This window comes from Dasypus novemcinctus, chromosome 6 (assembly GCF_030445035.2).
Source record: "Dasypus novemcinctus isolate mDasNov1 chromosome 6, mDasNov1.1.hap2, whole genome shotgun sequence".
In the NCBI taxonomy this organism is placed as follows: domain Eukaryota; kingdom Metazoa; phylum Chordata; class Mammalia; order Cingulata; family Dasypodidae; genus Dasypus; species Dasypus novemcinctus.
In genome coordinates, this window is record NC_080678.1 from 47,050,617 (window position 1) to 47,077,178 (window position 26,562).

Sequence of the window (26,562 nt, forward strand, 5' to 3'; positions counted from 1 at the left end):
TTCTACATTATTTTTTAAGAACCATGGGGGATTTGAACCTTCCCAAGGGGAAACCAAGTATTCCAGAAGACAAAGAAGGATTGAAGTGGGGCTACTGACTTTGGCATACATTTTTTCTGGTATTCGTAGGCAGAGGAAGTCCCCGGGAATCCTTAAAGCAAATAGTCTGCTGGACAGCGCAGGTAAAATACAATTCCCGGCATGCTCGAGAGGGCGGGTCCAGCGCCTGCGCAGACTGGAGCGCGCGGGCGGTCGTGGGATTTCAGCATGGCGGTGTTTGCAGATTTGGACCTGCGAGCGGGCTCCGAGCTGAAGGCTCTCCGCGGGGTTGTGGAAAATGCCGCTCACCGTGAGTCTCCCCGGTTTTCCGGGCCGCGGGGCCTGGCCAATCTCTCTACTCCTCAGACCATCGAGCCACGCTTGGGAGGGACCCGGCGGGGCCAGGCCTCGTTCAGGTTTCCCGGGGTCTTTGCGAGGTTCCTGGAAGCTGATGTTAATCAGATCCCAGGCCGGTGGGACTTGAAGGGCCTGAGGGGAATGTAACCCAGTTAAGCTCCTTTTCTGCAGGGTTGGGGAAACCGAGGCCTGGCGGGGGCGGGGGCGAGAGATTTGCATAGGGCCCCACAGCTGATGAATGGCCCATGCCAGGACTAGCCCTCAAGCGTAGTCTCTTTGGCTAGTGCTTTTAACACCACCTCACCTTGCCTCTCAAGACAGTGTGTGAGCAAATGAGGGAATCGAGGGCACATTCAGGGAGTACTGTGGGAGCTCACAAATGGGGAGAACGAACATAGGGGTGTGGGTGTTTGAATAATATAAGTTAGATAGAGTGTAGGTGTAGGACGGGACATACTTGCTAGTGGGCGGTGGAGTGTGGGCGCAACGTAGCTAAAATATTAAGAGTGTTAACTCATATTTGAATGGAAGAGTGGCTAAGGCCCTGAAATGAGACCCCTGTTTTAATTTTTGGGGGCTAAACATGGCTTTGTCTTTTTAGACTGTAGAGTGAGGAAATAAGAGAAGTTAGAAGGAAGAGATTACTGCAGTAAGAAAGGGAGTTCTTAGCTTGTTGTGAGAACTGATACTGGTACTTCTTAGAAGTGGTGCCAGATAAAATCACTCCTTGGCAAAGTGAATTACACCATCTCTTCGTGCCCCCCTCGATGAGGCATCCGTAGGATATTTCCCTTTCCTATGCAACCACAATCTAGTGGACAATCTCGGACATTCCTCATCTGTACAAAGAGAGATTATGCATTTATCTGGGACCTTTTAACACACACAGTCTTTGATAATTCCTTTCTAATGAATGTTAGGCTACAGAAATGTGCCATCTAAACAATAATTACACCAAAGACTAATTGGGGGAAGTATTCCTAAAGAATCAGTTAAGTAGGAGAAGTTTTGTGGAGAAGCCAAACCTAGTTTAGATTTCTGAAGGGCAGTAGGATATTGGTGGTCAAAAATAGAAAGGATATCCAAATAGGGATATAACAAAAAAGGTAAGAGTAGACTTAGGGGAAGAATAGTTATAAAGTGGAACAGGGTGATTTGACTAACTGGGTGAAATTGAAGGCTAAAGTACAGGTGAATTTCTCTTCCCTTCTGGTTTTTGCTTTGCTTCCCCTCTGGTTTTTGCTTTGTTTTTCTCCAAGGGGCTTTTTCTGACCCCCTATATCAGGCTTCATTCTGCTCTATTCAGGATTCCTATAGAATCTTAACTTTCATTATCAAAGATACTTTTTTTTTTTTTTTGCAATTCCCTGTTTAATTGCCTTATTTCCCCAATAGAATGTAAGCTCCTTAAAGATGAGGATGAGAATTATACTGTCTTATTTACCCTGTGTGCTCAGCACCTAGCACAAGACCTGGCAGGTGATGGCTGCTCAATAAACATTTGAAGGAGGAAAAGATGGAAGAAGGAAGGCAGGAAAGAAGGGAGGGAGTGAAGAAGGATTGACGGTAGGTAGGTGGACAGACCGATGAGAGGGAAGACCACTATTTTTCGTTAATAGTCATTATATTTTAAAAATTATATATATATATATATATTCTTATTGCAAAAGTTGTGAACTTACAAAACAATCATGCATGTGTGGGATTCCCATACAACACCCCTTTACCAACACACTGCAGACCACATTGTGGTGGATCATTTCTTACAGATTATGAGATAATATCATCAGACCATTACCACTAACCGTAGTCCATAGCATATATTTGGCACTTTTTCCATACCCCGCCATTAGCAACAGAGTGCATCTTTGGCATTGAGGGCATTATCTTTTAATATTAATATCCTGCTATCCCCATCAGGGTTTAAATACCTTAAAGATAGAAGTTGTGGTTTAGAGATATTTTTGGTAGCTCTAATGTCCAGAACAGTGTCATCTGTGATGAGAATGATAAAGCAAGTACCTAGCCTCAAGAAGTTCCCAATGTTTTGATGGTGGCCGCTCAAAGGGGAAGTAGACAGTGGTGAGAAGGAGTTACTACTTCGTTTCTCCTTAGGAGAGAGACTTCTGAAGGAGATAGAAAGGATAAGAAGCAAAAGAATGAGAGAAAATAAAGGTGACAGTGAAAAAGTATAAACTTGATAGGATGGAAATGAACAAAGGGACAGTGAAAGAGAATGATGATTGAAAAGGAAAAACACGATATAGTGTTCAGTATCATGCTAATCAGAGTTCAAAAAAAGCCAGATCTCTTCTAAAATATCTTAATAGTATTATCTCAGATCTCTTCTAAAATACCTTAGTAGTAGTATTTCATTTAATTCTCATGAAAGTTGTATGAAGTAAGTCCTGTTATTACCATTTGACAGATGAAGAACTGAAACTTAAGAGTTAAGTAATTCTAAGTGGTAGCACTTGGATTTAAAACCAGGCAGTCTGAGACCAGCACCTGCACTTCATTCTGCTAAACTGCTTCCTGGTCTTGACATCTAGAAATGGGACAGGTCTGTATGTACCGGAAGGAGATGTTATTTTTGACAGGAATGTTTAATTTTTTTTCCAGTTGGCTATTCAGTTGTTGCCATCAATCATGTTGTTGACTTTAAGGAAAAGAAACAGGTAAAACATTATTTCTGAACTTAATCATAAACCAGTTTTTATAATTATTTGTGTTTATATTGATAATATGGAAGCTACAGATGAACTTAAATGCACTCTCTTCCTGTGCAGTATTTTCCTGTTTTGTATGTTAATAGATGTGAGTCGGGCTTGGCTTTTTGGACAAGAGTCCACCGTGCCCAGCCGGTTGTTACTAAATTTTCCTTCTCAAGAATAAAAAAAATAAGAAAATAGTTGTAAATTGATGCTTACTGTACAAATTGTAAAGATTTTTGTGAAGAACTGCGTGGTGTAAGGATTCTTAAAGTTGTTTTGAAGTTAAATGAATAACTTTGAGTAACATTTTAAAAGTGCATCATTGAACTATAATCACATTATTTAGTCCTTTTTATTTTTTAATGGACTCATTAATTGATTTCCTTCTTCAACATACTAGTAAAATACGCAAATTTTCTCTTTAGGTCAACAACTTTATGGGCTATTTCAGTCCAAAAACTGTTTTTCGTCTCTCCTGTTCATTGATCTTCTTAGTTGCTTCTCAGCTCTTTCTTTCCTTTCCTTTCCTTCCCTTCCCCTTCCCTTCCCCTTCCCTTCCCCTTCCTTTCCCCTTCCCTTTCCTTCCCCTTCCCTCTTTCAAAATCATGTAGTCTTTCTGAATACCAAAAATTAGCTTTCTTTTTTAAAAAAGTTATTGTTTTTCTGACAACCGCTTGTAAGTTATCCATTATGCTTCATCCCATTAGAATGCACAATCTAAGTAAATTGTTTATCTTTTCTTGTAGGAAATTGAAAAACCAGTAGCTGTTTCTGAACTCTTTACAACTTTACCAATTGTACAGGTAGGTGTTTTAGTGTATGTAAAGCATAATAAATTCAGACATAATTATGTGTACTGTTCTCTAACCTAGACTGTGCCTTCCTTTGCCTACCAACCTTACTTTTCCATCAAGCCCCAACTCTTCCCATGAAATAGTCTTTTAATATCTCTCTGGTAATTTCTTTGATGATCTTCTTGCCTAAAGTCCTACAACTTTCAGATTATCTCATATTGTAATTTAATATATGTACACCTATACTTCTCTAGTTGGATTATAAATCCCTTGTGGACAATGATTAGTTGTTTTGTTTTGTTTTGTTTTTTAATCTTCAGTGTCCCTTATAGCTGGTACCTTTTAGTGCATACTTTGTGATGGTGGTTAAAGGTAAAACCAATTAGTTGTATTTTGTGCTTTTTTTTTTTTCAAGTAGTATTATTGAGATATTCACATATCACACAACCTATCCAAAGTGTACAGTCAGTGGCTTTTAGTATAATCTATTTTGTGCTTTTTTTCATAGTCTGTTTTTGCTTACAGGGAAAATCAAGACCAATTAAAATTTTAACTAGACTGACAATTATTGTTTCAGATCCATCTCACTGCAACGTTTTGGTAAGTTCATTATTTTTCTTCTCTCTTTTTGGCCCTGTAAGTTGTATTGATTAATGTTGGACAGTGTGGCTTTTCATCTCACCCCATGCTGACATCCTCCCTGTCCTACTCAATGACACTGCCTGCTCTCCCTAACCTCAGATTTCTCTTAGTAATACATATGTTTGTTCCACTAACAGCTTATGTATAGCAGTACACAATCAAAGAATCCTTTGGTGAGTCTTATTCATTAAGCTCACATGTACCAGACATAAAGCTGAGTACTAGGGATAATGCCATGAATATTGTAGACACAGTCATTGAACTTAAAAAGCTTAGATTTTAATTGGCAAGATAAGCACTGAAAAATAATAATTACAAGGGTGTGTAAAGTTTAGAAGGTAGGGCTGATAAATAAAAGATGCTCTGGGAGTTTTTAGCAGGGTGGCCATCCTGAGGAAGTTTATGTTCAAGCTGGAGCATAAAGAATTAGTGTTACATAGGTGACAAGTTGGGGAGAGAATGTTCTCACAGACACACAGATGGGACAGATTGTACAGATGTCCTGAAGCCAAGGAGAACATTGTGTGTTTCGGGAGGTAAAACAAGGCTAGTTGGGTTGAGCCTAGTTAGCTGGCTAATCTGAAATGAGGTTAGAGAGGAAGTGTGGGTGAGGATTCCAAGAACAGTGAGAAGCTTTTGAGGTTTTTAACCAAGGAGGTAAAATTATGAGGTTTGCATTATAGAAAATGGATCAGAGGGATTTAAGGAGGGGATTTGAAAGGCATCCAGTGGGAAGGACTGATGGGATTTGGTGATTGATTGCATATAGGTGTAGTCTAAGCAGCCAGGTAGGTAGATAGTGGTACCATTTCCTGAGATAGGGCACTCAAAGAAGCAGGTTTTGGGGCATTGCCTGTGGGCCATGATGAGTTTTCCTGAGAGTTCCAATGGAGCCTTCAAATAGGTGGTTGGAAATAAAGGTGTGGTGGACTCCAATTAAAGATACTGATTTGGAAGTGGTCACCTTGTAAAGAGTAAATGAAATTATGGAAGTGGATGAGATTCTCTGGTCAAAGTTTGATGTGAGAAGAGGTCTAGGACTGTCTCAAGCTATATTAACATTTATTGGTGGAGTAGAAGAGGATGAGCTAGTATTGGGATGAGAAGGGACTGCTGAGAAGGAGGATGAAAACCAAGGAAGTGAGAAGGAAAAAGGAGGAGGGAATGGTCAGCGGCATCCAATGTGCGTGAGTAATTATGGAAGAGAAGGGCTGAGAAAATGTCTGTTGGATAGGGAAGTCATTGGTGGCCTTAGCAAAAACATACAGATAGTGTGTATTCTGACTTTGCTGGAGAAATTTGATTCCATAAGAGAATAGAGAGCTTAGAGTGGTTGGTGGAGGACTTGCTGTATAGCAGTTTTGTTTGTTTAGATGGACAAGACTTGAGTATGTATGCCTGCTGATGGTAAGGAGCCAGTAGGGGAGAGAGAAAGGGAGATCCTTGAGAAGGTGAGCAGGTGTACTTTTAGGAGCACAGCTAGTTCTTTTCTCTTTAGCTAGTATGGACATCACTATCATAGAACAGGAGTAATTGAGGAAATGCTGGCCACCTTTAAAACATTGCTAAAGAAATTGTGGACTTACTTCTCAGCTGTGAGCTAATCGGTGCCCCTTGCTGGAGGCTGCTCAGGGAAAGAGTGAGTTCCATGCAGTTGTCAGGCAGTGTTCTGGTTCTGTATGCCCAGAGAGATATAAATGAAGCTGACTTTTTGTAGGTTATAAAGATTTTCGTTTCTCTTATTATCATAAACAACTTTATTGCCCCTTTTTGTCCCCTTCCCAAGTGGGAGTGGGCAGGGGGAGGGCAGAGAACCCTGGATCTTGGCTTTTTCTAAGACTGGGGCCTCTCCTGCCTCAGCACAAGTCTGCCCAGCAGGTCCTCTTCCCTGCTTAAGCACAGCACTTTCCTCCTCTTTTATTATACTTTTTCTTTTTACAATCTAAGATTTAATGTAAAAATTTAGGAGATGCCAACCAGATGAAAAGAAATATCACACATTATCCCATTGTTTGGAGATTTTACATATTTTCCAGTCTTTGTGTGTACATACACATGCAACATAAATTTGAAGGTATCTTTTTTTAAAAAAACAATAATTATTTACCTTTAATGCATTCCTCTCCTGTCCTAGAACTCTGTTATTTTTTGCACATCAGCTTTTAATTTGTATTAACAGTATTATTGTGATCATAATTGCATCACAATCATGTATATTTCATAGGACATATCACATTTAATCATGTCTATTTTTGTCTCACAGTAAAATGGTGGATTTTGTTGAAGGCAGACTTACTGGTCTTAAATGATTTTGAGTCCCTCTTACCCAGACTCACTAAATGTTTGTCAGGCTCCTCCACTGGATTGTGAGCGCAAGAAAGGACTATCTGATTTGATTTTTATATCTCAGACCCAATGTTAAGCTTACTAAATGTAGGAGAGAAGGAGGATGGCTGGTGGGGGTGGGTGTTGGTATCTAAATTCTCATGCATTTACAAGTAAGGTCTTTTCTGCCAACATAGAAAGCAAAGCAGAAATGTCAGTGGCAGCTTAGAGGTGTATGTGATTGAAATATAGTGTAGATAGATGATTGGGCACAATTGTATTTTATATTTTCTGTTACTGTATGATAACATTCTTATGTTTATATTACTAGAGAGCAACTTCTTCAAGGGTTCGGCTATATGATATTGTTGCAGTTTTTCCAAAGACAGAAAAACTTTTTCATGTAAGTAACAGAGAAGTAAAAGAGAATAGTGTTCATTATTTCATGTAAGAAGTCTAATGTTTTTACTTTGTAGGTGGCCTATTTCTGCCCCCTTTGGAAACTTTTAGGATTTTTTATTTGTACTTGGAGTTCTGAAATTTCATGGGGATGTATTTAGGTGACATGTTCTTTTTTTATTCATTTTTTTTAAGACATTTGATGGGCTCGGATTAAAGGAGCCCATTGTAAGTTTTTTCTTAATGTTTCTTTATCTGTTTTATTCATTTGCCTATTTAAACTTTTCTAAGATAAAGTTGGTCCATCTCTTTCTAGTTTTAAAGTCATTTCTATTTCTGCTCTGTTAACTAGGAGGGAAGATTGGGGTAAGGTTCTACTGTAGCATAAAAGCTCCTACTCTGCTTTAACTTTCTTCTTTCCATGCTGCTGATACCATCTCCCCTCCTATTCTGAGAGCCTTTATGAATTTAATTCCTTTAATACTTTTTAAATTGCCATTTCAGTGACTTTTCAGGAGGAAAAGGAGTAACATGTATGGGCACTTTAAATGGTTACAGTAAGGGAAAAAAATCAACTGTAATGAAGTTTTTCAGGAATATGTTTTGCTGTGTAAAATGAAGTATAGCCACTTTTAGAAAGTTCTTTATCTGGGTTAAAAATATATGTATATATCCATCTGTCAAAAGGATATTGCAGAAGAGAAATATAGTGGTCTTTGTTTTAATTTTACAGCACAGCTCATTTTAAAGCCAAATCTGTTCTAAAATTGTAGGAAGATTTTCCCCAAGCTTATCCAGGAGATGGAGCTATTGAGTAAGGAGGGTGATGTGTGATCAATTTAGTTTTGGAAGCATGCTATCAGCTCTCAATTATTTATATTAATGGAAGAAAACAGCACAAATTATCCATGAATGTCTACCTTTATGTGGTGATTGCCTTTATAAAATACTCAGCTATAGTGATTTTTGAGAATTCTTTTTCAGAAAAAGATGTGACTAGAAGCCAGTGATTTTTAATCATCAGCGACCTCTTTGGAATTTTAAAAATCAGGTATATTTCAGTTCTTACCACTGGAGATTCTGATTCTGTTGGTTTTAGAGTTGAGTCTAGGTATCTGGTTTTTCAAATTCCACAGGAGAGTCTAATTTGGTGCTGAAACTATTGGTGTGTACAGTATAAGGAGGGTCATAGGCATTTTCAGATTTGTTAAATAGCAGATACTGCCAGTGTCTCAGCCCCCTGGGAGAGCAAGGGTGGTGAGGAGGGGAAGGGAAAATAAAATAAAATGCAATTTGTTAACAACAATTTAATTTTGTCACTCAGTGATGATATAGACCAAAAGTTGGCAATGTACTAGATTTTTTTGTAGTACATTGATTTTTTAATTAATTTGAAGAGCATGCCATGTGCTAATGTTTAGAAACACAAACAAACCAAACGTAACATTTTCCCTGAAAGCTGTACATTTATGTAACTTTCCAAAGACTTGCATGTTTATTTATATAATCCTCACAAGAGTCCGTTAGGATAATTGGGACAGATGTGTATTATTTATTTATGTATGTGTATATATATACATGTATACCTATTGTGCACATATATAAACAGATGTACATATATACATGTGTGTATATGTAGTTATGATTCATCTTAGATACCTGAGTTAGCTTTAGAATATTGCATTCTGCAAGAATTTCCTGTAAAAATTCTAGAGAATAAAGTTACAAACCTAATGAATAAAATCACAGAATACAAACTGTTAAGCAACAGACTGCTTGCATTTGACCTGATTCCAAACCATGATATACTTAGAAAAGCTTCATATTTAAAAGAGAATTTTAAAATTATTATTTTCTAATATTATTTTCTAATAATTATTATTTTCTAATGATAATTTTTTTCTATTAGAGGGAGTACTCTAACTTCAACCAAGTCTTAAAGAATGGATAAGATCTGAACAGATAAGAGGAGGGACATATTCAAGTTTTAATAAACTGTGTTTTCATGTAACTCTTTCAGTATATCTATACAAAATTAAACTAAATAGTTAATTCCAAGCAAAATATTTTGTGAATTATCTGTAGTGTTCTGCCATCTTCCAGAATGTTTCTGACTACTCTACCCACCATCAAGTATGTGTTCAGCAAATTCAAACTTTTTGAGAGTCTGAGAAAAACAAGTTATTGAGATAAATAAACCTGCTATGCAAAAATCACTGCATGTTCTGAAACCCAAAAGTCCTAGCTCTACTGCATACCAGCAGAGAGTCAGAGCTGATAATTTAACCTGACACCTATTTTTCTCTTCTATCAAATTGAGCCTGCATCCCCAATAGATGTATGTTTATTTTCTTATAAACTACTGTGTGTCCCATTATACCGATGTGATTTATAAAATAATACATATGCAGAACTAAACAGGAATATTAAAAAGAGGGAATTAAAAAGTAAATGGAAATAGAAGTTCTAGTCTTTCGTTTATGCTCCCAAAGTCTATGTCCTATCCTTTGAAGAGCACTGTTTTAGAGTATACTACCTATACCTCAGGCTCTTGAGGAAAGGGAGTTTCTTTAAAAGCAGTGTTTTTCAAGGTGGGTCTGCCTCCACCTGTTTCAGAACTCCCTGGGGTGTTTGTTAAAGTGCAGGCTTCCAGGCCCTAATTACTGAAGGAGAATTACTGATGGTGGGGCCTGGTAATCTCCATTTTTCACAGAGTCTTCAGGAGATTTCTGTGTACCTAAGGTTGAGAGCCATTATTTGTAGGCATCTCTTCTCTAGGTAAGACTGACTCTTCCTTGCGTAATACTTATCATAAAATACCAAGATGTGTTAATCCGACGTCCATAAAGGGGGGAAGGGCTGTGAGCTACTACCATCCTGTCCTCTTTCTGCCCATAAATGCAAAAGTGTGTGTGTGCATTTTTCTGGGAGTGCACTTTCCTTAAATCTTCATAGGAGGCTCTGACCAAGAACAGGTTAAGGACAACTGATATAAATTTGTATTTAACCTGCCAGTTTTCAGAGAAAACCACAAGAAGATTTTTAATACTAAAACAATATTGGATATAATCTTTTTTCAATGATTTGGCATGTATTTCTGTTATATTAACACTAGCTCTTGTTTATAGTTATCAGTTGAACATTTGATTAATAGAATGCTAAATAGCAAAAGAATTCAGTTTGTGACATTTGGGTTTGAAGTGCCAGAGAGAGCCAAGTGGAGCTGTCTTTTGTAACTGAAAGTTTATTATAATGCACATTCTTAAGCCAATGCAAGGGTACTATTTAATTTGCCATTTTTACATAGCAGAAGGAAAAAAGGAGCAATGTGTAAGTAAAAAGTTAACCAATTTAGCGTTATTCCAAGGAAGAATGTTTAACAGGCTTTTGAAAATTAATTAGCTTTTTTTAACTGAAAAATAATTTATGTTCATGTTAATAAATTCAAACAGTACAAAACAGTATGCATTGAAAAGTATGCCTTCCTCCCACCTAAAACTCCCTCTTTTTTCTCCAGAGGCAACCACTAACAGTTCTTACCTGTATCTTTTTAGAAATACTGTTTACTTAGTCCTTCGTTTCCTTCCCTTTCTCCCTTATTCTTTCCTTCCTACCAAACACTGTGTTCCTCTCCCCTAACAATATATTTGGGAGATTGTTCCGTAGGTCAATAAGAAATCTAATTCATTTCCTTTAAGGAGTTACCATATCCTGTTTTATAAAGGAACTATAATTTATTTATGTAAAATTGTCTGATTGTGCCTAGTCTTTTGCAATTGGTGTTACAGTGACTATGTTTATACTAATAACCTTGAAAAATTATAGGCTGGATATCTATACAATATTTTCTAAAGTCTATCTAGATACAGTGATATTGCTGGGCCAAATGGTGTCTGCATTTAACATTTAAATTGCTACTGCCAGAATTCTTTTCAAAACCTGGTACTGATTTAAAGACCCTATGAGTACCTGCTTACCCATTCCCATTTCAGGAATGTATTACCAAACTTTTTGATGTTTGCCAGTGTGATTGTTTGAAAATGAAAAATTATTCATCCATTCTTATCAAACATGTAATGATTATTTTATAAATTAGACAGCTGTAGCAGTTGGGATGGGACAGATTCTTTATGAGCCAAGTGTTTCTGCCAAAGCAACATTCCTTCCCAGGCTTATTGAATTACTGTGTCTTATTTTTTTTTTTTTTTTTTTAAGATTTATTTATTTCTCTCCCCTTCGCCCCCCCTTCCCCAACCCCACCCCGGTTGTCTGTTCTCTGTGTCTACTTGCCGTGTCTTCTTTTTTGTCCGCTTCGGTTGTTGTCATGGGAATCTGTGTTTCTTTTTGTTGTGTCATCTTGTTATGTCATCTCTCCGTGTGTGTGACACCATTCTTGGGCAGGCTGCACTTTCTTTCATGCTGGGCGGCATTCCTTACGGGGCGCATTCCTTGCACGTGGGGCTCCCCTACGCGGGGGACGGCACTCCTTGTGCGCGTCAGTACTGCGCGTGGGCCAGCTCCACACGGGTCAAGGAGGCCCGGGGTTTGAACTGCGGACCTCCCCAGTGGTAGGCAGACGCCCTAACAACTGGACCAAGTCTGCTTCGCAAGTTACTGTGTCTTAAAGCCAGGCAGCTCTGACTATTACTTGCTTTCTAAAGCCCTCTGGTGGTGGGGTAGGCTGGGGGAGTGGAGGTAGTGGTTACCAAAATGGGGATACTGAAGGAAAAGGGTAAGGTATGACATTCCTGCCACTGCTAAGGCTGGAGCCAATCCTACAGACCATTATTACCCCCTCTTCACCTTTCCTCCTCTGCTCTTCCCATTTGTCCGTGCCACTGATACTGGTTTATTAGCATGGCTACCATGGCAGTTTGAATTTGTTCATCAAGGCTGTACACACCAGTATTATCAGTAAGCTTTATTTTTAATGCAGTACAAAACAGCCAGTTCTTATCATTGTAAATCAAAAACTGGCAAAAGCAGAGCCAGATTTGCATTTTTTTAGCAGTGCCATCTGGCTTGCACTCTTATGCTATTAACCTTTTCCCAGCTTTATTTTCCTTCCCTGATTTTCCATTTGTCCTGATATTTTTATCTGTTTATTTTACCTAATAAGTATTTTTTTGTAAGCAGTTTCAAATTTCTTTTGGACATAAATGCACATTTTTTTGATTGATATATAATAGGAAATTTAGAACAAAGGAAAGGGAAATTAAAAGTTGAAAAAAATAAATTCATTATCATTTGCTTTGTAACAATTCTACTTTGACTATTTATGTAAACTGTTTCCACTGGTATTTGAACAAAATGCCCTTGGCAATGCCATGTTAATATTTCTTCAGCTACTCAGTAGAGTGATAGGAGCCACAAACCTTGTTCTATTTCCTATTCATAGAGGTGCCAGATTTCCTTTTGGCTTTACCTATTTTTTTTTTCTTCTTGACAGGTTGCTTGCACACATTTAGATGTAGATTTAGTCTGCATTACTGTAACAGAGAAACTACCGTTTTACTTCAAAAGGCCCCCTATTAATGTGGTAAGTATTATACTTTCCATTCTATACTTGAATCTATAGAAATACACATTAACAAATTAGAAAAGGGGCAGAAAGACTGGTTTATGGTCTTAGAGGAGAAAACAAAGGCCTAGATAATAGGAGTCAGTTTTAGAAAAGAAAATTTTCATAAATTTTTCTAAATGGAGAAAGAAAACTTTAAAGTAAAACAATCCAGTAATATTTTAAGATGTTTTTTAAAGACCCAAGAAACTGAAAATTAGAGGATCTTTCTTAGGAGGGTAGGTGATAATGATGGATACTTAATACCTAAATATCGAGGGAGCTGAGCAGTAAAGAAAGAAGGGGAGGGAAACGGATTTGGCCCAGCGGATAGGGCGTCTGCCTACTATGTGGGAGTTCCAAGGTTCAAACCCAGGGCCTCCTGACCCATGTGATGAGCTGGCCCACACATAGTGCTGATGTGCACAAAGAGTGCTGTGCCACGCAGGGGTGCCCCCCACGTGAGGAAGCCCCATGCACAAGGACTGTACCCCATAAGGAGAGCCGTTCAGTGTGAAAAAAGTGCAGCATGCCCAGGAATGGCACCGCACACACAGAGAGGTGACACAGCAAGAGACACAGATTCTGGGTGCCGCTGACAAAAATACAAGTGGACATAGAACACATAGTGAATGGACACAGAGTAGACACCTGAGCGGGACGGGGAAGGGGAGAGAAATAAATAAAAAATATATCTTTTAAAAAAGGAAAGAAGGGAAAGGGAAGAGAATGGAGAGGGTTCCTGAGGCACTAGTACGCTAAGGAGGGACAAGAGGAAGAAGGACATGGAAATCACCCAGAAGTGTTCATGTAAAATTAAACTGCATTGAATACACTGGTTCACGTAGAAACTTTTACAGTAACCTAAGAGAGTGGCCATGCGTTCAGGGAACTTTTTGTTCCTCTCTCTGCTACGTAGTTTTCTCTTGTTTTCTCCTATCCTTCATCTTCCATTTTGTTGTGCTGCCTTATAGGTCTTAGTCCCTTCCCATTGCCTCATATAGGTAATATTCACAACAATAACTATTTTGGTAGCTGTAAGGTCAGCATACTTGTTAACTGTTTGCATCATGAGCCAGATCCTAGGAAAACTTAGGATGCTTTTTTAGAATGTGCTTTCTGAAACTATTTAGTCGCCCATTCTCAAAAACTACTATGAAAGAAGAAAAGGGGTTCTAACAAATACAGTCCAAAAATTACATACTCAGTCTTGTCAGAATTGGAAAATTAAAAACTTTAAACATTTTTTTCAAAGTAGGCAGCTCCCCATTCTTTTAGAAAGGAAAACTTCTGTTTTGTAGAATCAAAACTTCCTCAATTTTGTTTCTCTATCTTTGGTGCTAAAGAGTTGGTTTGATGCTGAGAATTGGGGGGGGACAGTGAAAGAGGAGAAAATTGATCTATATGGTGTGTAAAGTTTAAATCCACTTTGGAAAATTTAAGTTAGCATATGTTGTTACCTCTAAAAATACGTTACTGAAATTGTGCTTGAAAAGTACCATGGATTTTAGATTTATTTTTTAAACTTATTTCTCTCCACCCCCTCATTGTTTGCATTTCCTGTGTCTGTTGGTCTTCCTTGTTTCTTCTTAGGAGGCACTGGGAACCAAACCTGGGACCTCCAATGTGGGAGGGAGGTGCCTAATCACTTGAGTCACCTTTGTTCCCTGCTTTGTTTTGTCTCTCATTATCTTTTTCTTCTTGTCCCTCTTGTTGCATCATCATGTTGCATCAGCTTGCCACGCCTGCCCATTGCATCAGCTCGCAGTCTGGCTGATCTTCTTTAGGAGGCCCTGGGAACCTCCACTTCCTGCTTTGTTGTGTCTTTCATTATATTTTTTCTTCTTGTGTCTCTTGTTGCATTATCTTGTTGTGTCAACTTGCCGTGACTGCCTGTTGCACCAACTTGCTCTCTTTTTTAGGAGTCACGGGGAACTGAACCAAGGACCTCCTGTGTGGTAGGAGGGAGCTCAGTCACTTAAGGCATATCCACTTCCCAGATTTTAAAGTCATATATTTAAAGGAAAAAATATAAAACAGCTCTTTTCTGGTAAACCCTGCAATTACTACTGAACATATGACAATATTGGTTGTACTCAAATCACTGTTTCCTACATTCTGGTCAGTACTTATAAATAAATAAATACACACACACACAAATCCAAATTATCACATTTCAGAATTTGAGATCTGTGTTGAACAACAGCTCATTTATCAAATATGGGAAATTGAATGCTAACAAGGAAAAGCCATTCAGCTGTTCAGCCTTGGGCTTGGAACATTTCTCTTTGATTCCCTGTCATATTAGATCTCTGATGTGCCACCAAATACATATGCTAAAAGCCACAGACTAATCCAGTACCCAATGTGACAGTCCTATTGGCCTCTTGTATTGTTCCTCTCCAGAGGCAGCAGTCTCTGTAAATGGCACCCACTGGAGTTAAGCAGTACAGCTACTCTGCAAATTGCTGTTACACTTATAATTTTTTTTACCTTTCTCTTTAACTTAATGAACTGGGAAGACCTTTTTGTAGATGGCTTTGCCTGAATAAACCCACATACACTACTGTGTTCTTGGTTGGGAGGAGATAGTAGCATGTCACACTAAGGACAAGTCCATGGAATAGACAGTAAAGCGCAGCACATTGTTCATGTCCCATTACAGTGGTAAGATTCCAAATGACTGGTGAGGACTTTCAGTTGGGTTTCTTCTGAAAGCATCTTACTATTGAAACCAGACTGTGTGCTTCTAAAGAACACCAACTGTGTCATAGTCCTTTTTAAATTACCCCAATACCTTGTCTACAATGAGTCCTCCCTAAAAATTGTTAACTGAATGAATGCATCTGTCTTTGCAAATCAGCATACAGTTTGGGGATCCTGGCCAAATTCTGCTTGCAGCTAGTCGCTTGCTGGTTGTCAGTGTTTGTCAGGAGGCATATGCACGGGGGAACAGGGGCACTCAGACGGCATGACAAGGGGAATGGCACCCAAGACAGCAGTACTAGGACATCCCACCCCCTCAGTTCCATCTGTAAGTTCAGGAAAGGGGCTGTTGTTTGATGGGTATTTTTGGCTTAATTCCCACATTTTTCTAGTTAAGAATTCTGAAAACTAAAAATTTGACAAGTGAGAGCGATATGCAGTATTTAGCATAATGTCTCCCTTTTTTCCCCCTGGTGTGAACATTTTACATATGTTGTTTAATAAAAACTAGTTGATGGAATGGGGGGATAGCTGCACAGGAATATTTTTAGTCTTCTAGTATAGAAGTGGGCTACAGTGTGAATTGATCAGGAAACATAAAAGTCCCTGTTCGTTTATTTACCTGATTTTCATTTGACAGAGAAAGCTGGAAAAATAAAATTAGATGTGTCCAGGTTGTTCAGGGTAAATAGTGTTGTTGTATAGATACATGTGTATCATTTGTTACATAAAACAGCAGAGATCTTCCTAATTTGGATAGTTTTCCCCCCTTTTATTTTGGTGAAAATCAGGAACATTAAGATAGGTAAGTCATTATTTAAAGGCAAGAAGCCACATGAGAATTAGTGCCTCAGAAGGTTGGGAGTATGAAGGAAGGCTCAAGAGCTAAAACATAACAGATCACTTCATTTATATCCTCTACAGCTCTCATCTCTTTTGTCATCTCCACATGCTTAAGTAATTTCAACTGCCCTAATTCTCTCTACAATCTCCTACAAGCCTCCTCTGGAGTCTAGGAACTTGCATGGAAATCACAGCTTATCATGTGATAGACATGTTTTGAAAAAAGTTGGATGTACCCCCCTTGTCATGGGTAATAAAATTATTTCTAATTATTTAGCACTTTAATGTTTAGTCCTTTCACACATGCTATATAGCTCAGCAGCTTTAGGGTAGAGTAGATGTTAATTATGTCTTAGATCGGTAAGGGAATTGAAGCTCGGGTAATTTGTGGCTCACACAGAGTTAAATATCTCTTTGGGATTTGGATCCAAGCCCTCTGTTTCCAATTCTACCATCATTTCCCATGCTGGGAAATCTATTTAAAGTTATTTTACAGCAGAATTCTTTGTTAAGCACAGAATAATTTCATATTTTAAAACATGAGCTTTATGAATTCAGGTTTTGAGAATAATATTCTTAAAGCAGCATCTGTATATTACCTTCCTTTTGATTTCTTTTGATTGTTATTGCCATTTAACAATGACTCCAAGTTCATTGAGTTATTTTCAGTAATCCTATATGTTTTTGTTTTTTTGTTTTTTTTTTAAGATTTATTTTATTTATTTAATTTCCCCCCTCCCCTGGTTGTCTGTTCTTGGTGTCTATTTGCTGCGTCTTGTTTCTTTGTCCGCTTCTGTTGTCGTCAGCGGCACGGGAAGTGTGGGCGGCGCCATTCCTGGGCAGGCTGCTCTTTCTTTTCACGCTGGGCGGCTCTCCTCACGGGCGCACTCCTTGCGCGTGGGGCTCCCCCACGCGGGGGACACCCTTGCGTGGCACGGCACTCCTTGCGCGCATCAGCGCTGCGCATGGCCAGCTCCACACGGGTCAAGGAAGCCTGGGGTTTGAACCGCGGACCTCCCATATGGTAGACGGACGCCCTAACCACTGGGCCAAAGTCCGTTTCCCCTATATGTTTTATACTCTGATGTTTTCTTCCCCCAGGCACTTCCTTTAACCCTAATACATTTCTGTCTTCGTGTTCCAATTAATCCCCACCCAGAGATGTCCAATAAATAGTGCCTGAAGCATTGACCTTAGTTCCAGGAATCATGCCATGTATCCTTGTACTGGGTGTGAGTGCTCTGTAAACTTTATTTTTCATTACATATATTGTGAACCTAAATGTTAGTGCTTTATTGACCCAGCAGACTTGCCAATATAAAAAAAATCTATATGATAACACACACCAGAAACAAAGTTAAAAGAGTAACGACAAGCTGGGAGAAATATCTTCACTCATATCATTCCTAAAAATGATGTGTTTTGTTTTGTTTTTGAAAAAAACAGACAATCTAAAAAAATGGATTAAGAATACAAAAAAAAGCATTTCACAGGAAAGAAAATATAAATGGTCTTTAAACATGAAAAATGCTTAAATTCATAACAAGAAATCTACATCAAAAGCATCTATCTGGAAAAACTCAGAAGTTTGATGATACATTCTGTTGTAAGGCTGTGGGAGAGTAGTCCCTCTCATACATTGTTTCTGAGTATATAAATTGAACAAATCCTATGGAGGGTAATTTGGTAACAACTATCAAATTATAAATATATTTACTCTCTGACTCAGCAATTCCATTTAAGTGTTTAGTCTGCCAATATATTAAAACAACCCAAAGTCTTTCAGTAGGTGCCTAGTTAAATATATGATAAACCTATGCACTGGAATACTCTCCAGGTATAAAATAGGCTGAGAAAGTTATGAGCTTCATGGAAAGGCCTTCATGTTAGTTAGAACAAGCCTTAAAAGGCTACCTTTTAGGGAAGGAAAAAAAAAAAAAAATATATATATATATATGTATATTCAAATTTGCTTGTATTTGAATGAAGAAACTGGAAGGAGACATAAGAAACTAATAAAAATGATTGTGGGTGGTGGGGGTGGGACAGATGGATACAGGGATACAAGTAAGACTGTATGATTTTTATTGCTTTTTTATGTTACTTTGATTTGTGAATCCTGAACAAATTACATGTTCATAAAAAAAGATAACCAAATGGATGCCATCCTTTTGAATTCAATAGAGAATGATTTTTAATGAAATTAATAGGTAATCTGTTTATTGTCCCAATAATCAACTCTCCATTTTCTTCCTTTTTCTTTCTCTAAAGAATTGCTTAGTTTTTGGTATTTTATCACCATGCCTCTTCATTCAAGTATCACACACCTGCTCTTGGTTTGTGACACTCTTATGACTGTTATTTCTCATTAGTAAAAAAAATCTGATTATGGGTCCTTCCAGAGCCTTTGGTCAGAAATTCAGACAAAAGCCAATCAGGCAGGCACTGTTGCTACTTATGAAGAGTCTAATAATGAACAATCATTTGATGAGTTTAAAGCAATTTGCATTAAAATGTTCTTAGAGTCATGAATCTAGGTAATGAGTCTGTATTTTATCTATCTGAAAATTTAAGATGGTATGAAAGAAATGTTCGTATTCTTCAATAGCACATTATCTTTAATTCCTCCATCCTAGAGTTTTCTTAGCAATTTTATTTCATTTTATTTTTTTAAAGATTTATTTATTTCACCCCCTCCCCCCCTCCCCGTTGTCTGTTCTCTGTGTCTATTTGCTGCATCGTCGTCTTTGTCCGCTTCTTTTGTCAGCGGCACAGGAATCTGTGTTTCTTTTTGTTTCATCATCTTGTTGTGTCAGCTCTCCGTGTGGGCGGCGCCATTCTTTGGCAGGCTGCACTTAGCGCTGGGCTGCTCTCCTTATGGGGCGCACTCTTTGCGCATGGGGCTCCCCTACGCGGGGGACACCCCTGCGTGGCTTGGCACTCCTTGCGCGCATCAGCACTGCACATGGGCCAGCTCTACACGGGTCAAGGAGGCCCGGGGTTTGAACCGTGGACCTCCCCTGTGGTAGACGGATGCTCTAACCACTGAGCCAAGTCTGCTTCCCTCTTAGCAATTTTAAAGTGAACTTGATGAATCACAAATCAAAATCAAAACTTTTTTCTTAAGAAATAATTAAAATGTTAAAATTTAAGGAAAGGGAAGGCTGGTGGATGAAAGAAAGGAAATATGTGTTTAAAAGGGAAGGGGAGTCCCTTTCCAGTATATATCATTTAAAAATAAAATTAAAAATTAAAAAAAGGAAGGGAAAAGAGACAGTCTGCTGAATACACCTGTATTAAATCAAGGTGATTGCCTGTTCTAGAAGGCAAGTTCTTCCATTCCTAAACTTTAGAGTCTAATGCAGGTGTTCTTAAAAGGGGTCCGAATTGAAATTCAAGAAAACATCATTCTTAAGGGGATGTGTTGGTGTGGGTGTGGTATATTTATTAAATAATACACAGTATAGTGTGGACTTAGTAAGGGGTCCATGGAACAAAAAAAGTTAAGAACCCCTGATCTAAAGGCTCAGGAGTAGGCCTCCAGTAATCACAGCTGGTCCTTTCCCAGCTTGTCTCCTGAGTAATAGAAACTCATTTGCCAGAGACTTGGATCGTAATGCCTGGTTCAACTAAAAGACCACTGCAATTTGAGTGACTTTTGCAGTACAAGTCTACTTATCACCTCCATGCTCAAATCCTTCAGTTGTTCCCACTGCAGTTAGGATTAATCCTTGTCACCAGCTCCACTAGTCAACTCCCCTCCCTCTCTCTTCTCTAGCCTTTGGCCTTCTGTGGCTACACATGCTCCCTTCAATTACAGAGCCTGTCCACAAAGTTCCTGCGTCAGAAACTTTTCCTTCCTCTGCTAATTCTTCATTACCCATCTCCCAAACTTCTCCTTGATAAAATAGCACTTATCACAGTTGTGGTTTTCTATTTTTGTGTGATTATGTTGGTCTTCTCCCCCATCTCCACCTCCTGAACTGTAAGCTCTTAGAAGGCAGGAACCATGTCACCTTTTTGCCCACTATTCCCCCACATGGTGGGCTTAAGATATATATCTTGTGCTTGGTTAAAGATACTGAGTCATTCATCAGGAAAGCTGAATAGCATAGTAATCAGGACCCACATGATTTTTTTTTCCACAAAAAGCTGTGTAAAATTTATTTTTCCAAAGGTTGCTTCAAGAATATTCCAGCCACAAAACTCTGACTTCAATGGAGCTTTGTGCCATCCGCCTTTCTCACCCAGCTACTTTTTAAAATATATATATATATATATATTCTTATTAAAGTTAAGAATGTAAACAATCATGCACATGTGTGGAAGTCCCATACAATGCCCATACACCAACACACGACATTGTTGTGCAACATTTGTTACACATTATGAGATAACATCAGATTAACTATAGGACCCACCTAATTTTAATCCCGTTTCTGCCTCTTCCAGGCTATGTTTTCTTATCCTATGATGCCTGTGTTTTCTTTCATATGAAAGGCCAAGCTCTGTATGGAGAGTTGGGCATACAACTTGTCAAGGGTCCAGGCTTTTTCTTTCTTTTCTGCTGGGTAGCCATGAGCCTAGTTAAAAATCTGTGACTCTATTACTAAAGAAAAAGCACAGATGTCACAGGCAGTTAGCAGTCTCTGCCACAGTGCATCATAAAAGTATGTAAGGATTAAATAAATACATGAGACTCTTAACATAGTACGTAGCACATAGCACTCAATTAATGGTGGTGGTAGTTATTCCTTCATTCAATGGATACAGGTAAGATATGACTTATTTGAGAAGCCTTTCCCATCCCCATTCTTTGAATTTTTTTCAACTCTTCATTTTTTTTGCATCTCTTCATTCTTGGATAAAATTTTTTGGTTTACTGTGTTTGCATATATTTTACCGTAAGTGTCAGGAACAAGTCTCAGTTTTCCTTTTGATAGTTCATGGCATAATAGCCTCTCTGCCATCCCACTGGGACTTTGCTCTCCTTAGCTTCTTTGCAATTCCTGTTTATATAACGTCTCCTTCCCCACAGCTAAGATAAACTCTGTTGATAAAATAGAGTCTAGAGATTTGTTTTCCTCTTGTGGATGGTACCATTTGGCTGTGAACCTGTCTTTTTTAAGGCTGTACCTTGCAGGCAAGAGGTGGGGAGGAGGGTGAGGCAGGGGAAACTTCCGTGAAAATAAAGTAGGACAGTGTGTGTTTATTCTTGACAGTTTATTTTCTTCAGTGTGTGTTTATTCTTGACAGTTTATTTTCTTAATTCCTGTGAAGGCAATTGACCGAGGCTTGTGCTTTGAACTTGTCTACAGCCCTGCCATCAAAGACTCCACAATGAGAAGATACACAATTTCCAATGCCCTCAATTTGATGCAAGTCTGCAAAGGAAAGGTATGGTACCATAATTTAAGTTTTAAAAATCTAGCAGTTTATTATTATTAATACACTGGAATTTTGAAGCTTATTACTTTTCCTTAAAACAAAGTTCTCAAGGCATAGGAACAAATTCTCCGATGTTGATGAGTGCTTTAAGTTTTCAGGGAAAGAAAAAATATTGAGGGAAAAATAATATAAAGGGAGAAAAGATGTGTTGCAAACTTTTTATCTTTCAGTAAGGAATTTGCAATTTCCCTCCTGTGAAAAGAATAAAAATTATCTGTTATCAGTGAGTTGAATTAAGGTTATATTCAAGTAGTCTTTAAGCTAACTCATCTTTTCGGAGATCTGTCGGGAGTACCTGTTCTAACTTCTTGCTATTGGCTGCCCTTCCATTTGATGTGTAGTCTTTTATTCTTTCACTTTACCTTTTCTTTAAAAGAAGTTGATATTGAACCTTAAATGTTAAAATGTGATTGCTCATTATTTGTATTGGAAGACTCTTGAATTATTTTTCATATTTATCAAAGATTAATATTCATCACTATTCTATTTTGTAGAATGTAATTATATCTAGTGCTGCAGAAAGGGTAAGTTGACATTAAGTACTTGTTTATACTTTCCAAGTTACAAATTTTGAGAAATTTCGAGGGCAGAAATTAAAAAAGCAATGTAATGTTTTTTGCATGTCTTCATTTTTATCAATATATTCACCTGTAAAATATATCCCTGCTTCTTTTGGGTTTCAACTTTTATGTGAGTAGTTTTCATTTTATACTGTTACAAAATGCTTTTCAGCCCTCTTTTATATTTTTAGAATCTTAAGAAACCCGTCAAGATTATAATGACTTAAATTTATGCTGTTCACTTCCTTGTTTTGGTGTACCTGTCAGTTTACTGCAAATGAAGTCACTGAAATGTTATGAATAACTTTTCTCATATCTATTTTTCCTTCCTTTTATTTTAGCCTTTAGATATAAGAGGGCCATATGACGTGGCAAACTTGTATCCTTTTGAGTAAGGAGTTGTTGAAATTTTCTTTTTAGTAAATTTGGAGTTTGAAGAGGTATTAGAGTTTAACAACATTTTTTCCCACATTTTTCTACAAATTTACTGATTAATAGCTTCAGAACAATTGCATCAGGTATAGAGAGCATCAGCCTTTTTTTTTTTTTTTAATTAAGGGTGGGAGAAAAAGGGGAATGAAGGGCTGTATCTTATAAAAGTTAAATGAGTCTCAAAAAGTTAAATGAGTCTCAGATTGAATGTTGAACTAAAACTGCTATAGAAGTGAAGTTACTCACAATGTGGTCCCATTGTGAATGGCAGGCTGGCGTTCTCAGATGCGTTTCTGTAAGTCTCGTGTCCTTGGCTGACTCTGGGTTGAAATCTTTAATGACCCTGACAAGAGGGTTGCTGTTTGGGCTATCTGAAAGTGATGCCAAGGCTGCGGTGTCCACCAACTGCAGAACAGTGCTTCTGCATGGAGGTAAGCAATATCTTCCCATAAAAACATCCAATGGTCATGTTAGAAGCAAGTCATTTTATATCCTACAATGGAGCCATAACTATTTTTTATCACCCTGTCCTGTACAGATCCTTTTGGGTCATCTTTTCTCAACTTCTTTTAACTGTACGCCTCAGTGCTTTCTCATTCTTCATTTTAGGCTTTGCTTTCTGGTTTGTGGAATGAATGTAGTTTGTATCACAGAAATGAATAAAATTTGAGTGCCCCTGCTCAAATTTTGATAGGCTTCTAATCTTCCTTTTCCTTCTCCAGAGGGCTGTGTTTTCCCAGTTGAAAATCACGGTCTTAACTGAAATGTTGAAAATATATATTAAGCCATTTACTTGGGTAGGAGTGGGGGGAGGGACAGGAACTATGTATTTTAAAACACAACCAACAAACTGAGACTAACTTTCTGTGTTAATTACAATTCATTGCTATGTTACCATTTTTTTCTGTTTACATGTTCAAGGATGTGCAGCTCATACATTTAATGTTCTCATTTCCATTTGGGAAAATGACCTACTGTATTTACTTCCCATAAATTAGATGATTTTCCTTTTGGTTTCAACGTTTTCAGTTTGAGATTACTATATTCTGTAGTTTAGCCCCCCTGAAATAAGCTCTTGGAATGACCAAATTAATTGGGATCTTTATCAAGTTTCTTGAAACTAGGAAATGGTTGGTTCACACTTCGGTAGTTCTGCCATTATCTCTTTTAAATGAATATAAGGAATCATCAGAATTTTGGAGAAATTCAGTATTACAAAGTAAATAAAACAAGAATGGGAAAATAAAATGTAGTAGGGAAAAATAAATTCTGCATTTGACTTCAAAAAACTCAACTCCTCAACATAGGATACATAAGCTGGGCTTTTACTGAAGCTAAATTTAAAAAATATACTTGTGGGTTTTAGTCCTACTTTATGTCTGTTGTCCCTGCAAAATTATTAATACTTCTTTTCACTCAAAATTGTCCCAATTTAAATGATAAATTATACAGTTAACTCTAATTGTCTTTGCAGTCAGTTTGAGAAAGTATTAGCAATTCAGTCTTTGGTTACATTAGAAGAAGTAAAGAATTCTGAGGTAAGAGAAGTGAAAGACTCATTACTGTATTTGCACTGATGAAGCCCCAGTTGGTATCTGTGCAGTTCTGTGTGCTGCATCTCATTTAAGAACACCAGTGCCCTGGAGCAGTACCAGGAGATGGTAAATCATTTCTTAAAGGATCTTATCAAGAAAATATTACAGGAATGTATACCTGGAAAAAAATGACTTGGGACACATAGTAGCTGGCTTTTAACAATGGAAGTCTTGGCATGGGAAATAAGAATAAGATGGATTCTGTAGGGTTCCAGAAAACAATGCATAGCAATTCTAAGGAGGTTTTTAAGGAAGGGGCAGGGGAAAGAAGTTTCAGATCAGAGACTTTTCTCAGTCTGTGATTGATGATGAGGTCAGTGTTCTCAATCAGAGAACACTGGCCCAAGATGGACCTGTTGGGGATACCTGTATACACTCCTCATGAACAAACAGTGTATGCTTAAATAATTCCTTTAGTGGAAGTAGTAAATTTTCTTGGGCAGGATGATTAAGTGAAATATTATGTGAAATCACTTTGTAAACTAAAGCCCTACACAAATGTAACTTCTTGTTATTACAAAAATAAATTTATTTTTAAAGTATTTATACTAAAAGTTTTACTTTATCTGGTAATTTTATCAAAGTCTTTGTTTTTCGATATTATAATCTGACATTTTAAATTAAGTAAATGTTCGTGTGATAAAAATAGGCATTTTTGAAAAGGAGGAAAAATAATTTTGAACTAATGCAGTTTGGCTTGTTTAAAAAACTGGTTTTCAAAATTTACAATTTTACATTTAATTTTTCTATTTTTTTTTCCAACTGATTTTAAGACTATTACTACGAGTCATAATTATATGAATAAATATCTCTAAATGCAACATTTTTCATTTGGTGAAATGAAAATCACTGGCAATTTTTATTCATTTTGAAGTTCTCTGACTATGTTGGCATTTTAGTGACCTTAATAGCAGTTTTATCACTTTTATAAATTAAAGTGCTTTTAAATAACTGAAAAAAATTCAGGATACTTGGTAAATCCTGGAAGGTTGACTTGACTTTATTTACTTGAAATAAATAATTCCTAAGTAAATTTCCTTTCATCAAGTTCTTTGGATTCTACCTCCTTTATAACTAATGAATCTCTCTCTATCTCTAGTCCCTTCCTATTTCTCAAGGGCAGAGTTTGCATCTCTTTTCCTGGTGCTTATGGCCCTTCACAAGCAGTGCTTCCAGCCTCATTACCCCTTAATTTTTTCACACTCCTTCACACCAGCCTTTTTGTCCCCTAAATATACTAGGTTTTTCTTACCTTTCTCGTCAGGCTGCCACAAAGGAATATTTTCTTTCCCATATTTTTCCTTCTTTATTATTCCTAGTGTCTATGATACCTTCCTTGATTGATCCAGAGTTAATTCTTATGGGGACCTCCATTCATGTGAGAGTTGCCTTTTATGCACTTATCCCATTGTGTTGTAGGAGAAGTTAAACATCTTTATACACTCTGTATGACGTAGTGCCTGGTCCATTAGTACATTTTTAGGGTTGGCTAAATTTAAGTTTGTACTCTGCTGCTAACATGACCTAAGCATCTGTGGATACGGAATCAATAGATATGTGAGTCTGAATTTATTCATTCACCCAACAAGTATTTATTGAACACTTATTACATACCAAGCATTACTGGGTGTTGGCAATACAGTGTAATTGGTTATTCAGAGATAGATGATCTGGTGAGAGAAACAAATGTGGTACATGCTATAAGATAACGTAAGCACACACACCATCATGGGAGTAATAAATTGACTTTTGTACTTGCTGTATTGATTAATCTGCCTTTCCACCATACATAAAACATCTGCTGCACAAAGGTGTGTGCTTGGGTTCTGGCTTCATAAGATACCATGGACAGACCATTAGAGATAACCTTGTCCTGCAATTTTGTGTGTGTGTGTGTTAACTTCTTTTTAGAGAAGTAGGTTTACAGAAAAATCATGCATAAACCCTATTATTAATACCTTGAAATCGTGTGGAACATTTGTTAATATTTATGAAAGAACATTTTTATAATTGTACAATTAACTGCTATCCATCATTTACAGCAGAGTTCATTGTTTTTGTTGTACAGTCCTATGTTGTTGTTTTTAATTTTTATTCTACTAACATATATACAACCTAAAAAGTCCCCTATTAACCACAGTCAGTTGT

General features: G+C 37.6%; 1 protein-coding gene across 5 annotated transcripts in view; it reads left to right on the forward strand.

Moving 5' to 3' along the window:
- The first annotated feature begins 225 nt into the window (after window positions 1-225).
- RPP30 (ribonuclease P/MRP subunit p30) overlaps window positions 226-26,562 on the forward strand; it is a 33,626-nt gene continuing 7,289 nt past the window's right edge. The window contains exons 1-10 of one of the 5 annotated variants that reach the window (XM_004449984.5): window positions 226-349; window positions 3,019-3,074; window positions 3,857-3,913; window positions 4,430-4,504; window positions 7,203-7,274; window positions 12,720-12,809; window positions 21,660-21,776; window positions 22,322-22,351; window positions 22,729-22,766; window positions 23,171-23,250. In XM_004449984.5, the coding sequence (XP_004450041.2) occupies window positions 268-349; window positions 3,019-3,074; window positions 3,857-3,913; window positions 4,430-4,504; window positions 7,203-7,274; window positions 12,720-12,809; window positions 21,660-21,776; window positions 22,322-22,351; window positions 22,729-22,766; window positions 23,171-23,250 (697 nt within the window). In that variant the 5' untranslated portion in view covers window positions 226-267. Of the gene's footprint in view, window positions 350-3,018; window positions 3,075-3,856; window positions 3,914-4,429; window positions 4,505-7,202; window positions 7,275-12,719; window positions 12,810-21,635; window positions 21,777-22,321; window positions 22,352-22,728; window positions 22,767-23,170; window positions 23,251-26,562 lie in introns of all 5 variants that reach the window. The other 4 variants (XM_071215761.1, XM_004449985.5, XM_058298734.2 and 1 more) reach the window with 4 other exon arrangements.